Source organism: Conger conger, chromosome 14 (genome assembly GCF_963514075.1).
Source record: "Conger conger chromosome 14, fConCon1.1, whole genome shotgun sequence".
NCBI lineage: Eukaryota > Metazoa > Chordata > Actinopteri > Anguilliformes > Congridae > Conger > Conger conger.
The window spans coordinates 36,806,728-36,822,399 of record NC_083773.1 but is presented as its reverse complement, the minus strand read 5'-3'; the positions used below and the strand labels follow the sequence as shown (position 1 = coordinate 36,822,399).

The window sequence follows — 15,672 nt, the reverse complement described above, 5'->3', positions numbered from 1 at the left end:
TCATTCCGAGCACAATACCCTATTCCTGCGTGATATTATTATTATTATTATTAACAGCAATAATAATAATGGGCCACCCTATAGCCTAGTGGAATAGAATAAGAATAATCTCCTGATGTGTGAGGGGCAGCATGTAGCCTAGTGGCTAAGGTGGATGACCGGGACCTGGATGGTCGGTGGTTCGATCCCCAGTGTAGCCACAATAAGATCCAGACAGCCATTGGGCCCTTGAGCAAGGCCCTTAACCCCACATAGCTCCAGGGGGGGATTGTCCTCTGCTTAGTTTAATCTACTATCGCTTTGGATAGAAAAACGTGTCAGCTAAATACCTGTAATGTATTATAATGTAATGTAACAATAGGAAAACAGATGTTTTAAATCTGTCCTGTTGGGTCTGTTTTCCAAAAGCACCTTTAATACCCCACCACAGTCTTCCTGTGATCCTGACAGAACAACATCTCGCCCCAAAAAAAATTGTTTTCAAAGGGTGTAAATGTGAGGAGTGTTCTAATCACAGCTGGTGAGGGAGGCATGAATGAAAGCCGTCTGCAGATGCACACACACACACACACACACACACACACACTCACACACATGCTCAAATTTCTCTTGCTTAGAGAGTACGGTCCCAGCACTGGTTCTGTCAGGTGGGATTCACCTGCTCTCCGCCCGTTGGGGTCCATTGGTGAGTCAGACTTCGGATATCGCCAATGGGGTTTTCAAAATTACAGGCCACAGCCATTTTGGGAATCTCTGAAATCCCACACGAATCCGGCTCAGCACAGCAGAGATCGCAGGACCTTCCTGGTCACGGTGAAAGGTCAACTGGAATTTGTCCAGGGGGATGTTTACGCTTATGGAGGGTGTTCTGTAAAATGTCCGTTATACATATCATTATCTCCGCGGTTAGATGCTGATGTACTGGAGCTTTTTTGCAGATTGAAAGCCAGGGATTCTGGGAAAGGTCAGGGTTCAGTAAGCCTGTTGGGCAATGTGAATATGCGTATGGCAATGTGAAAGGTGATGAAGAAGGTCACTATTGGGTGTAAATGTAACCAGGAAGTCTCTTGAGATATTTATTGGGCAAGAGAGCAGCAACAATAAGTAAACATTAAAATGAATATAACAATAACAAAAAGTTAGGGCATAAAATGCAATCACAATGTGTGTCGTTAGGTTGGTTTTAATTGTGTTGTTAGGGTGGTTTTAAGTGTGTTGTTAGGGTGGTTATAAATCTGCTATGGTGCTTTTAAGTGTGTTGTTAGGTTGGTTTCAATTGTGTTGTTAGGGTGGTTTTAAGTGTGTTGTTAGGTTGGTTTTAATTGTGTTGTTAGGATGGTTTTAAATGTGTTGTTAGGGTGGTTATTATTGTGTTATGGTGCTTTTAAGTGTGTTGTTAGGGTGGTTTTAAATGTGCTGTTAAGGTTGTTTTAAGTGTGCCATTAGGTCGCTGTTGTTTCAAGTGCATTGTAAGGGTGGATTTAAGTGTGTTTTTAGCGGTGTTAAGGATGGTGCTAATGGTGGTGTTAAAGGTGGTACACCTGCACGCCACCTGCACATCAGACGTTGTTTCCACACTGAAGAAAAAATTGATGAATCGTTGTGTATATGCAGGGACATTAAAGCAGTTATTGCAGGATATTAAAAAGCCACACTTTCTCTACTCCCTGCAACTGCAGATGATATTCGATACAGAGCAGTACCTGGCTGGCCGATTCGCGTTATTTTTGGAGACTTCTGATGAATGCGCCTTGTCTATGTATGTGACCCAGACTCTCAAAAATAAAAATAACAGTCGGAATTCGCGGCATAGTTGATCTACCCGGTTTTTCAAAGCCTGACATTTCATGGGTTTTGTCAGATCTGTTTCTTCCCGAGATGAAAGTCCGGGGTCACTCCCTTTATGAGAACTCCAGCACAAGTTTCATCAGCGGCAGCGACTCCCGTTGTACTCCGAGTGGTTTCAGAAAATAAAATTATGCCGCCATTCCGTCACTGCGCTTGAAGGCAGCGGACTGAACACCCGAACGTTTGTAAATTACTGTTGACTTATCAAAGGCGCGCGCAGTTTCTTGCAAATCAAATCAACAAAGCGTCTGTGGCTGGCGATACACAGCCCTGATATGCATGGCATCCTTGGATGATGCGCTACGTTGATTCCATTACCTGCTTATCAAGATGCTCGGCACCAAAGGGAGACTACCCAGCGAGTGTGCTTTTACAATAAACCCCCCAATCCCGCCCACGGTGACATTGCTGAGAACGGGACGCCGCGCGGAATGAAAAACGCATCGTACCGCACACGCGCACACACACACACACACCTACCTACACACTTACAGACACATACACACACACACACACCTACACACTTACAGACACGCGCAAACACACACCTACACACTTACAGACACACACACACACACACACATACATACACACATACACAAACACACCTCCGCACACGCACACACGCAAACACACACACCTACACACGGACACATACATACACACACATCTACACACACCTACACACTTACAGACACATGCACAAACACACACACCTACACACAGACACATACACACACACACACACATACATACACACATACACAAACACACCTCCGCACACACGCAAACACACACACCTACACACAGACACATACATACACACATCTACACACAGACACATACATACACACACACCTACACACAGACAAATACATACACACACATCTACACACACCTAACACTTACAGACACATGCACAAACACACACACGTACACACAGACACATACACACACACACATCTACACACACCTACACACTTACAGACACATGCACAAACACACACACCTACACACAGACACATACACACACACACATACACTCACAAACACACCTACACACACAAACACACACACTCATACACACACACTTAAAAACACCTACACACACACTCACATGCATGCACAAACACACCAATACACACAAACACACACACTCATACACACACACTTAAACGCACCTGCACACACACACACACACGCACATACATACACAAACACACCGATACATACATACAAACACACACACACCTACACACACACACGCACACACTCGCAAAAACACACCTACACACACACACACACTTACACACACACACACACACACACACGCAAAAACACACCTAGACACACGCACAAACACACATATACACACACACACACACACTTCCGCATGTTAGATTTATCAAATTGTCCCAGTTGGTGAAATACCCTCTGGGAGCCAGTCTACTGAACAAACTGTGCCCATAGATCTTTGCTGTCATCTAGCATCTCGCCCGTAGCAAAAGCTAACATGCTGCTCTGCTTTAGGCAGCCTAACCTCTCCCTTCCAATCTCCTCCCCAGGCCCTGTGTAAACCAGCAACTGATGTCCGCTCTGTAATGCACTGTTTGTGCTCCATAACACATTATTTCTGCTCCATAACTAATCTTATCTGCTCCATAATTAATATTATCTGCTCTATAACGAATCGTGTCTGCTCCGTAATTAATCATGTCTGCTCCGTAGCGAATCTAATCTGCTCCGTAACAAATAATGTCTGGTCCATAACGAATCATGTCTGATCCATAGCGAATCATGTCTGCTCTGTAGCGAATCTAATCTGCTCCGTAACAAATCTAATCTGCTCCGTAACGAATCATGTCTGCTCCATAACAAATCATGTCTGGTCCATAACGAATCATGTCTGCTCCGTAACGAATCATGTCTGCTCCATAACGAGTCATGTCTGGTCCATAACAAGTCATGTTACACGTGTGCATTACTATGAATCATGTGTAATGAATCCATTGTAGTTTATAATGTCTGCTTCAGAATTGTACAATGTTTGTGTTATTACAAGAATAAATCGAACCCAAGTACATGCCTATGCCCATGTAGTATTATTGCAACAAACTGTATTAGATTGATCTTGTTAACATTTGACTGTTGAGTGTTGCTTTTACGCCTAGCAACCGTCGTCTAATTACTGTAAGCCCAAACAGTGTTTTCATAGCCTTCACTATGAAAGCCTCTATGAACAATATGACAGCAATAAAGGTTCTGTAACTGAAGTTTAGTGAAGCTCAAGAATATTTCATGAATTAACTGCCTTAGTTCTCCCTGTGAAAATGTACATGAACCTTTGTGGAAACACTTTCTAGGACAGCTCAAAAGTATTTTTTTCTCTCTCTCCCCCTCCCTTCTTCCCCCTCCCTCTTTTCTCTCCACACTCTCTCTCTCCCGGTCTCTCCCTCTCCCCTCTCTCTCCTCTCTCCCCTCTCTCCCCCCTCTCTCTCCTCTCTCTCCTCTCTCCACACTCTCTCTCTCCTGGTCTCTCCCTCTCCCCTCTCTCTCCTCTCTCTCTTCTCTTTCTTTCCATCTCTCCCCTTCTCCTTTCTTCTTTCTCCCTCTCTCTCCCCACTCTCTCCTACCCTCTCTCTTTCTCTCTCTCCCCCTCTTCCTCCCTCTCCCCGCTCTTTCTCCCTCCCTCTCTCTCTCTCTCCCTCCCTCTCCCCGCTCTCTCACTCCCTCTCCCCGCTCTCTCCCTCCCTCTCTCTCTCCCTCCCTCTCTCCCCCTCTCTCCCTCCCTCTCTCTCTCTCCCTCCCTCTCTCCCTCTCTCCCTCCCTCTCTCTCTCTCTCCCTCCCTGTGCAGGTGATATTTGAGGCCATATCGGTGCAGGGCCACCCAGGATTCGTTGCGGTGGATGAAGTGAGAGTGCTGGCACACCCCTGCAGTAAGTGTGCCGCTGTGTGCACCCCTCCCTCCCGCCGCACGAGCGTCTGTCTCATCTCCACACGCCCTGCGCCTGCCGAGCGCAACGCTAATATACCCCATATACACTAATATACCCCATATACACTAATATACCCCATATACACTAATATACACCATATACACTAATATACCCCATATACACTAATATACCCCATATACACTAATATACACCATATACACTAATATACCCCATATACACTAATATACCCCATATACACTAATATACACCATATACACTAATATACCCCATATACACTAATATACACCATATACACTAATATACACCATATACACTAATATACCCCATATACACTAATATACACCATATACACTAATATACCCCATATACACTAATATACACCATATACACTAATATACACTATATACACTAATATACCCCATATACACTAATATACCCCATATACACTAATATACACCATATACACTAATATACACCATATACACTAATATACCCCATATACACTAATATACCCCATATACACTAATATACCCCATATACACTAATATACCCCATATACACTAATATACACCATATACACTAATATACCCCATATACACTAATATACCCCATATACACTAATATACACCATATACACTAATATACCCCATATACACTAATATACACCATATACACTAATATACACCATATACACTAATATACCCCATATACACTAATATACACCATATACACTAATATACCCCATATACACTAATATACACCATATACACTAATATACACCATATACACTAATATACCCCATATACACTAATATACACCATATACACTAATATACCCCATATACGCTAATATACCCCATATACGCTAATATACCCCATATACGCTAATATACACCATATACGCTAATATACACCATATACGCTAATATACACCATATACGCTAATATACCCCATATACGCTAATATACACCATATACACTAATATACACCATATACACTAATATACACCATATACACTAATATACCCCATATACACTAATATACCCCATATACACTAATATACACCATATACACTACACACAACACAGCCCGCTAAAACCCAGGGCTACGTCTCCATATACACTACACACTACACACATGCACACTTGCACACTTGCACACTCGCTCCCTGTGTCCCGGCTGAGGTCACTGCTAGGTGTACCGTGTCCTGGTTTCTCTTTTTTAGCTAGCGCAACATGTTCAACATCCTGGTTTCTCTCTGTTAGCTAGCGCAAAGCGTTTAATGTCCTGGTTTCTCTCTGTTAGCTAAAGCAAAGCATACAACGTCCTGGTTTCTCTCTGTTAGCTAGTGCACAGCGTTTAACGTCCTGGTTTCTCTCTGTTAGCAAGTGCAACGTGTTCGACATCCTGGTTTCTCTCCGTTAGCTAGCGCAATGTGTTCAACATCCTGGTTTCTCTCCGTTAGCTAGCGCAACATGTTCAACGTCCTGGTTTCTCTGGTGTTATCTGTTGTTTCAGAGGTGTCGCGCCACAGAGAAACCCCATAATTCATATGTCTGCACAAATCTAATTGCACTGGAGGTAAATAAATGGCGAGACTAAATAACAGAATGGGTGTTTTTCAGCAAACGTTTAACGTCGAGATAAACTTTTGCATTAGCCTGATCAATGGGCGTCCCATTAGCAGTACGCACGTAGCCTCTCAAAATGGAGGCCGAATTTCATCCTTAGCACAACTCCTCAAGGACTCCAGGCGTGAGATCGGGTAGTTTCGCTTCCTCCTCCAACCAACGCACATTTCTCACAGTACGGAAAGCAAAGGAAAATATATTTAATTCCTGTGAGAGTTTAGAGGAATATCCCATCTGTCTGTAAGTGCTAACAAGCCGGTATTTAGAAGTGTGCTACTGAAGAGTGCCAGTTCTATGTGTGAGCGTGTGAGCATTGTGTGCAGGTGTCTGTGAGTGTTTGTGTGTACAGTATGAGTGTGTGTGTGTGTGTGTATGTGTGTGTGTGAGTGTGAGTGTGTGTGTGTGTGTGTGAGTGTGTTTGTGTGTGTGAGTATGAGTGTGAGTGAGTGTGTGTGTTTGTGTATGTGTGAGTGTGTGAGTGTGTGTGTGTGTTTGTGTATGTGTGAGTGTGTGTGTGTGTGTGTGTGTGTAACTAACGTGCGGTGTGTTTCTTGGCAGGGAAAGCTCCACACTTTCTGAGGCTGCAGAACGTGGAGGTGAACATGGGACAGAACGCCACCTTCCAGTGCATCGCCGGGGGCAAGTGGTCTCAGCACGACAAGCTATGGCTGCAGGTGAGTCTGTCTGTCTGTCTGTCCTGTACACACCTACACATGTCTGTCTGTCTGTCTGTCTGTCCTGTACACACCTACACCTGTCTGTCTGTCTGTCCTGTACACACTTACACCTGTCTGTCTGTCTGTCTGTCCTGTACACACCTACACCTGTCTGTCTGTCTGTCCTGTACACACTTACACCTGTCTGTCTGTCTGTCTGTCCTGTACACACCTACACATGTCTGTCTGTCTGTCTGTCCTGTACACCCCTACACCTGTCTGTCTGTCTATCTGTCCTGTACACACCTACACATGTCTGTCTGTCTGTCTGTCTGTCTGTCCTGTACACACCTACACCTGTCTGTCTGTCTGTCTGTCTGTCTATCTGTCCTGTACACACGTACACCTGTCTGTCTGTCTGTACACTATACGCCTACACCTGCTGTCTGCCCGTCCTCTACACACCTAAACTGTCTGTCCGTCTGTCTGTCTGTCCCCTACACCCCTCCTCCTCTGTCTGAGCAGTGCGCGTTACCTGGTCGCTCCATCACCCCGTTATTGTGATGCAGACCGTGGCTCTGAAGGAGCAGATTGTGATAAATACCGTTGTGTGCGTGAGCGTGGGGGATGCGTAGCGGGAGTGATGGACCCTGTTCTCAGGGCATCGTCTGTGGGTGTCTGTCCAAACCGGCCTGATACCGCACGGAGCTCTCTCACAGCTGATTAGACACTGCAACGGCTCAGCACGCTAGCCGCGAGGGCGTCACATCCATACCCTGTCAGGTCCTGTTGTTACGCAACCCGGACACTTCTACGGCTGTGAAGAGCGTCCCGGAAGCGCTGTTACGGCCGGCTTCGCGGGACGAGTTTTTATTTTATATCTGTCAATGGCCTTAACGGAGCTGCTGTGTGGCGGAGGCACGGTCTCTCTCTTCGTTATGTTCTCAGGGTGAGAGAGTTTTATCAGAGAATATGAAATGGCTGCCGAGCCCTGGGCAGACCTTTCATGCGTCTGGTAATCTGGCTGAATTGTCATGTCTAGTCAACAGCCTCTAATAACAGCCTCTGCAGTGGCCTCCGTGTCATAATCAGCCTTCTATTGTCATCAGATTTACGGCCTCATCCATGAAAATTAGACCTGGAAGCGCAGCACAATAAAGGGGTCTCGGCAGTTGGCGAGGTGTTGCTTTCCTTACTACTACCTTAATGCCACTGCTACTGCTGCTGCTGCTACTGCTACTGCTACTACTGTGACTGCTACCCCTGCTGCTGCTACTGCTACTACTACTGCTACTGCTGCTACTACTGCTGCTATTACTACTGCTGCTACTACTGCTGCTACTGCAACTACTGCTGCTACTACTGCTGTGACTGCTACCCCTGCTGCTGCTACTGCTACTGCTACTGCTACTGCTACTACTGCTGCTACTGCTACTACTGCTGCTACCACAACTACTGTTACCACTGCTACTGCTACTACTGCTACTGCTACTGCTGCTGCTACTACTGTGACTGCTACCCCTGCTGCTGCTACTGCTACTACTGTTACCACTGCTACTGCTACTACTACTGCTACTACTGCTACTACTACAACTAATACTGCAACAGTTACCACTGCTACCATTACTGCTACTACTATTACTACTGCTACTTCTACTGCTACTATTACTGCTGCTATTGCTACTAGTACTGCTACTACTACTGCTCATAATGCTACTACTACTGCGACTAATACTACTACTGTGGCTACTGATACTGCTACTAGTACTGCTCCTTATACTAGTGGTACTACCACCAATAATAATATGTTGGATGCCATGAAAAAAGCAATGAAACATGCCTGTATAAATATGGTTTGGTTGAGTCTTGTGTGGCCTAGCCCTTGATATTGAGCTTTAGCTTTATATTCCCGGAGGAGGAGGGGCGGAGGCTGAGACGTCTTAACGAGGCTGTGTTATTAACGACGGTGTGTGTTCTGTGCGGCACAGCCCCGTGCGTTCTGACTCCTCGTTCAGAGACGGGTCCAGGGGAGCCCAAACCACCAGAAAGGACTGAGTTGTGCCGTGTTGTGTAATTATTTGCCTTAAGGCCCGCGTGTGCAGAGGGTCTTTGTGGCACTTGTGCTGTGTCCCGAACACACAGAAGTAATCTGAAATCTCAGTGCACGGCGACAGTGCAGGCTGTCCGTGAGGCCTTTTACAAACCTGACGGAGTGCTCCGCTGATGTGCATCACAAATGAGGATGAGGGACTTGTGGGCCTATTACACTTGATTAATTAATCTAGTCATGGTGCTGAACACGCGGTGAGACTGCAAGGTGACCGTGTGTGTGTCTGTGTGTCCATGTGTGTATGTGTGTGTGTGTGTGTGCATGCATGTGTGTGTGTATGTGTGTGTGTGTGTGCATGCATGCATGCGTGTGTCCATGTGTGTGTGTGTGTGTGTGTATGTGTGTGTGCATGCATGTGTGTGTGTGTCCGTGTGTGTGTGTGTATGTGTGTGTGTGTGCATGCATGCATGTGTGTGTTTCTCTGTGTGTGTATGCATGTGCTGTATGTGCATTTTTTGTCCATTTGTTTGAATGTGCAGTACGTGTGTGTGTGTGCGTGCATGTGTGCATGTGCGTGGGCCTGTTTGTGTGTGTCTCTATGTACGTTCATGTGTGTCCATGCTTATGTGTGTGCGGGTGTGTGCCTATGTGTTTGTTTGTGTTTGTATTTGTGTTCATACATACATGTGCCTGTGCTGATCCCTGCGTGTCTGTGTGTTTGTATTTGTGTTCATACATACGTGTGCCTGTGCTGATCCCTGCGTGTGTGCGTGTGTGTTTGTATTTGTGTTCATACATACGTGTGCCTGTGCTGATCCCTGCGTGTCTGTGTTTGTATTTGTGTTCATACATACGTGTGCCTGTGCTGATCCCTGCGTGTGTGCGTGTGTGTTTCTCAGCAGTGGAACGGGAAGGACACGGCGCTCATGGTCACGCGGGTGGTGAACCACAGGCGCTTCTCAGCCACGGTGAGCGTGGCAGACACGGCCCAGCGCAGCGTGAGCAAGTACCGCTGCGTGATCCGATCCGACGGGGGATCGGGGGTGTCCAACTACGCCGAGCTGATTGTAAAAGGTAAAGATGGTAATAGCGGGTATTAACTATCAATCAGAGCCCAGCTGGGCTTCCGTGGGAATCATTATCCGCACTCAAACCCATCATTATTTCAGCCTGCATCAGCAAGAGCCTGATTCTCTCCTTAACCCTTTCAAGTGTTGGCTGTTCAGAGTGGGTTTTTGGGTTTTTTTATTTTTTTTTCAAAGCGTCAGTGTTCTAGAATGCCATTGTCTTGAATGGCCAGTAGAAATTAGAATGTTCCATTGAGAATATTCTAATCAATCACTTTGTGATCTTTAACCTTAACTTTAACTTTAACCCTTTGAAGTGTAGGCTGTTCAGAATGTGTTTTTTTTGTTGTTTTTTTGTTTTTTTTGTTTTTTAAAGTTTCAGTGTTCTAGAACGCCATTGTCTTGTGATCTTACACTTTAAATCTTTGAAATCTTTTTGGAATCTTTTTTTTTCTCCAAAATTCTATGTCAGTGTTCTACAACCCCATTGCTTTCAGTTACGGGTAGTGATTGTGACATCAGCATTAGAATGTTCAGTAAAGAACATTCTAATCAATCACAGGGTTTGCAATCTCACACCCTAATTCTGCACAAATCTCCCGAGTGGAGATCAAAAGCCGGCTGGTTAGAGTAGGAAGTGAGGTCAGAGCCCTGCTCGAAAAGGAGAAGGACTCGCATATAGCATGTCCTTTAGGTCGAGGCGGTCCTCGCGCTTCCCCTTGCACACACCATTCCCTCCATATTTCTCTCATGGACCAATCGGGCTGCTCGATTCTCATTAAATCTTCCACTGGCTCTTTAAATAATTTAGAAAACCCAAAATCGGCGTGTTTGAGCTGCCCGCACTGCGACTCTAAATAACCCCCGCAAATCCGCCGGCCCGTGACCTTGAGAGGCGGGAGAGGCGTGTTCCGCCGGCTGCCCGTACGAACGGAAGCATCTGGAACCCGTGATGGGCCGGGGCCCGGCCTCTCGTCTGGCCCAGCGGGGAAGGGAACCCTTCTGACCGGCGCACGGCGGAAACACAACACCCATCTGGCGCTGGGCTAATGAAAGCAGCGACACGGGAGGGTTCCTGTGCGCCGGGCCGCTCAGCCAGGTGCTCTTCATCTTTATTTCTCTCTCATTTTTGGGGAAATGAATTTGAGCGGATACCTGGCGATGTCTCAAAATAGTTTTTTTGAGAATTCGCCAGGTGCCGCGGGAAGCCTCAGGACAGGCGGAGGTTGAGGTACGATTACCCATAATCCACATGGACTCTGAATCCCATCCCAGAAGACGGATAGAGAGATGGAGAGATGGAGAAAAGAGATAGATAGATTCTCTTCTTCATGTGAGAATGGTTCTAAAGTACTTTCATACCACAGAAGAAGACAGACGAGTCCTCCTCTCACAAAAGCAATACAGGAGACTGCTATTTAGTGAGCGAGTATCGGCCAGCCAACCAGCAGCATTAGCCAGCTGAATGACTATGTTTGACAGTAGAGCAGTAGGTGGATTTTTTATGTTAGATAGATATTTAGATAGATAGTTGCATTTATATAGTGCTTTTCTCAAACTAAAAGCACTTTACAATGATGAGGGGGAAACCTCAACCACCACCAATGTGCACACCCACCTGGGTGATGCAACGGCGGCCATTTTGTGCCAGAATGCTCACCACGCAGCAGCTAAAGTGGCGAGGAAGAGAACAATGTTTTAGCCAATTAAATGATGGGATGATCAGGTGGCAGGTTGATGGACCCAGGTTGATGGGGATGTAGCCGGGACACTGGGGATTAGTGCGACTGATTGGCCAGACTGTCTTCACACCTGACTCCCAGGTAAAGGGAGGGTGGAAAGCCTACTGTTTCTCAGCCCTGGATGACTCCTGCATTAAGCTGAAATGTTTTCTTGGAACATTTCTTCATGTTAAAACACGAGTTGTGGCTTTCTCATTGATATTATACCAGCTACTGTATCAATGTGTATCACTTAAATAATAAATAATAATAATAATAATAATAATAATAACAACACAAAGCACTAATATGAACAATACTACAGTACAACCTTCATTACCTCACATGGTACTTTTAAATAGTTAGCTACAGAATATCTAAATATCTGTTTTCTGTTGCCAAGCTCTCAAAGTTCTTCTGTAGTATATCTGTAATAATCTGCTACTAATCCCATTGTGGAAACCAATCTGTCAGATCTTCCACAGAAATGTGGAAAAATACTTGTTATATAAAATACCGTGTGAAGAAAATTAATCTCAAAGTAATCCCTCATTGGTCCTCAGCAGCCTGTCACTCTGAGCCTTCTGGCTGGCCCCGCCCCTGTGTAGCACAAACGGCATAGCATGAGTTTGACACAGTCAGCCATGTCAGAATTAGAATATCTCCATCCCTCATTGGCTGCCAGCAGTGTCACTCAGAGCCCAGTAGCTGGCCCCGCCCCTGTGTACCATAAACCAGCACACCGCAGCACAGCGAATTTGACCCAATCAGCCATCTTGGAACGAGAGAATATCTCTGCCCGTATTCCTCATTGGCTCCCAGCAGTGTCACTCTGAGCCGCTAGCTGGCCCCACCTCTGTGTACCATAAACCAGCACATGGCAGCACAGCGAGTTTGACCCAGTCAGCCGTCTCAAAACTAGAATATCTCTATCCCCGGGGGCCACGGGGGCCGCAGCTGTCTCCATACGTCACGGCCGGGCGGGGAGAACATATATTTCCGCTCGGTGATCGTCGGGGACGGCGGGATGAGCGCGACCTTGCGATGTCCTCCACCTGTGGCGGGATGGCGGGATGGCGGGATGGCGGGCGGAAGACTTATGTCCCTCTCTCTCCGTCGCAAGTCACGCCGTAAACGGTCGCTGACACGTTCGCGCCCGCCGTTCCTTCTGAAAACGCGCGTCCTGTTTGGGGGGAGAGAGATCTCGGCCTGTTTCAGAGCGGAGGAATTATGATGTTCTGAGAATGAGGGGGAGAGGAGGAGGGTAGAGGAGAGGAGAGGAGGGGAAAGGAAAGGAACGGAGAGTAGGGGAGAGGAGGGGAAGTGAAAAGAGAGGAGAGGAGACTAGGGGAAAGGATAGGAGAGGACAGGAGAGGAGAGGGGGCGGCCTGTAGTGTAGAGGTTAAGGTACATGACTGGGACACACAAGGTCGGTGGTTCGATCCCCGGTGTCGCCACAATAAGATCCGCACAGCCGTTGGGCCCGTGAGCAAGGCCCTTAACCCTGCATTGCTCCAGGGGAAGATTGTCTGCTTAGTCTAATCAACTGTAAATTGCTCTGGATAAGAGTGTCTGCCAAATGCCATTAATGTAATGTAATGTAATGAGAGGATAGGAGGGTAGAGGAGAGGAGAGGAAAGGAGGAGAATAGATGAGAGAAGGGGAGAACAGAGGACAGAGGGGACAGGACTATCAGCACTGTTGCAGCCTTTGTTTTACTGGACGCTGTGTCCTGCAGCTGAGGGCATTGGCAGCATCTGTTACTTCCCAGCATGCTTTGCATGGTCCCCTTTGGGGGATGAGGGGGTGTTGCTGGCATGGAACTCTTGGCTTCTGGCAGTTCAGGTGCTCGGAGACAAGCAGAGATGTCCTACAGCGACAGCGAGATATTTCTGTCCATGGGCTAACGGAGAGGTTCTCTGCAGGCAGTTCCTTCTGTCCATCAGCCGACACAGAGAGAGTTTCTGTTGTCCATAGGTCAACACAGAGACACTTTACAGAGAGAGAGCGAGAGTTAGAGAGAGTTCCTTCTGTCTATAGGCCAACACAGAGACTGCTCTACAGAGAGAGTTCCTTCTGTCCATCAGCCGACACAGAGACACTCTACTGAGAGTTCCTGCTGTCCATAAGCCAACACAGAGACTGCTCTACAGAGAGAGTTCCTTCTGTCTATTGGCCAACACAGAGACACTCTACAGAGAGTTCCTTCTGTCTATAGGCCAACACAGAGACACTCTACAGAGAGTTCCTGCTGTCCATAAGCCAACACAGAGACTGCTCTACAGAGAGAGTTCCTTCTGTCTGTAGGCCAACACAGAGACACTCTACAGAGAGTTCCTGCTGTCCATAAGCCAACACAGAGACTGCTCTACAGAGTTCATTTTGTTGAAATCGGTCTGAGGTGAAGGGGAAGTGTGTTTAATGAAGGAGAAATTAAATGCTCCCTGCTCACAGCAAAGCTAAAACGAGTCTGGACTTGAGATGCAGGGACTTATTATCTATCATAAAGTACAGGGCTGTGTTTATTCCCATAGCTTTGATGGATGGCAAGTGTACCCTATAATTTTATAGGCACTAAACAGAATATACATAAATACACACATTCGCTCTCACTCTCTGTGTCTCTCTCTCTCACTCAGACACACACACAGCCCGTCTCACACACACACTCACTCTAAGACACATGGACACACACACACACACACACACACACCCTGTTTATCACTCTCTGGCACACACTTACTCAAGCACTCACACAAACACACACACTCACTTACTCACTCACTCAATCACACACTCACATTTTGCTAACACAAAGTATATCCATTGTTAATCTTGAGAGGGTGATGGATTCAGCATTGAGTTGTTCTGTGACAGAGCCATGCCAGGAGTCCTTCCTTCCTTCAGTGTGAGTGTGAGTGTGAGTGTGAGTGTGTGTGTGTGTGCGAGTGCGAGTGCGAGTGCGAGTGCGAGTGCGAGTGCGAGTGCGTGTGCGTGTGCGTGTGCGTGTGCGTGAGCGTGAGCGTGAGCGTGTGCGTGTGCGTGTGCGAGTGTGTGTGTGTGTGTGTGTGTGTGTGCATCTGTGTGTGTGTGCACGCGTGTGTGTGACTGAGTGTGTGTGAGAGAGGGAGCGAAACAGGGTGTGCGTATGTGTGCGCATATTCGTGCATGTGCGTATGTGTGTGTGTGTGTTGGGGGTGGCTGTCTGAGAAACACTCTCTGGCAGCTTCCTGAAGTCTTAAGCACACAGCAGCGCGTTCACATTTTCAGATAAAAATTCCACGGGTGAATATATGGGCCTCCCTGGGTGTAAGAAAAGCAGGGTATTACTGGGATTGGAGGAGATTAAGGGCTGAGTTTTATAGATGGCGTCCCTCAGCGCTGGGCCTCGGAGCCATTAATAACCACAGGGGGACAGAGCGCCCACTCTCAGCCAGGGGGCCAAGTGCACAGAGACTCATACCACTCCCACTGTCCTCCTTCTCTCCCTCTCTCCCTCTCTCCCCATCCGTGCATTTCTCAATCATTTCCCAATTAGCAACTGACGACCCGTGTTATAAATAATGCCCCCCGCTCTATTTTTTTCTGAACCCCCCCATAGTCCGTTCCACTGTCTCCGCTTGTTCCAATTTCAGTTTCTTTCTTAGAGCCGAAACTTTAAAAAAATAATTTAAAAAATGATTCATTTTGCTTGTCACTGCCCTGGGGATATTAGAGAGAAAAACCGGCACAGAACTATCT

General features: G+C 46.7%; 1 protein-coding gene across 1 annotated transcript in view; it reads left to right on the top strand.

Moving 5' to 3' along the window:
- ptprt (protein tyrosine phosphatase receptor type T) overlaps positions 1-15,672 on the top strand; it is a 323,151-nt gene that overhangs the window by 94,431 nt on the left and 213,048 nt on the right. Inside the window, exons 4-6 of the mRNA XM_061219124.1 lie at positions 4,704-4,785; positions 6,996-7,111; positions 10,043-10,217. Coding sequence (XP_061075108.1) covers positions 4,704-4,785; positions 6,996-7,111; positions 10,043-10,217 — 373 coding nt within the window. The remainder of the gene's footprint in view (positions 1-4,703; positions 4,786-6,995; positions 7,112-10,042; positions 10,218-15,672) is intronic.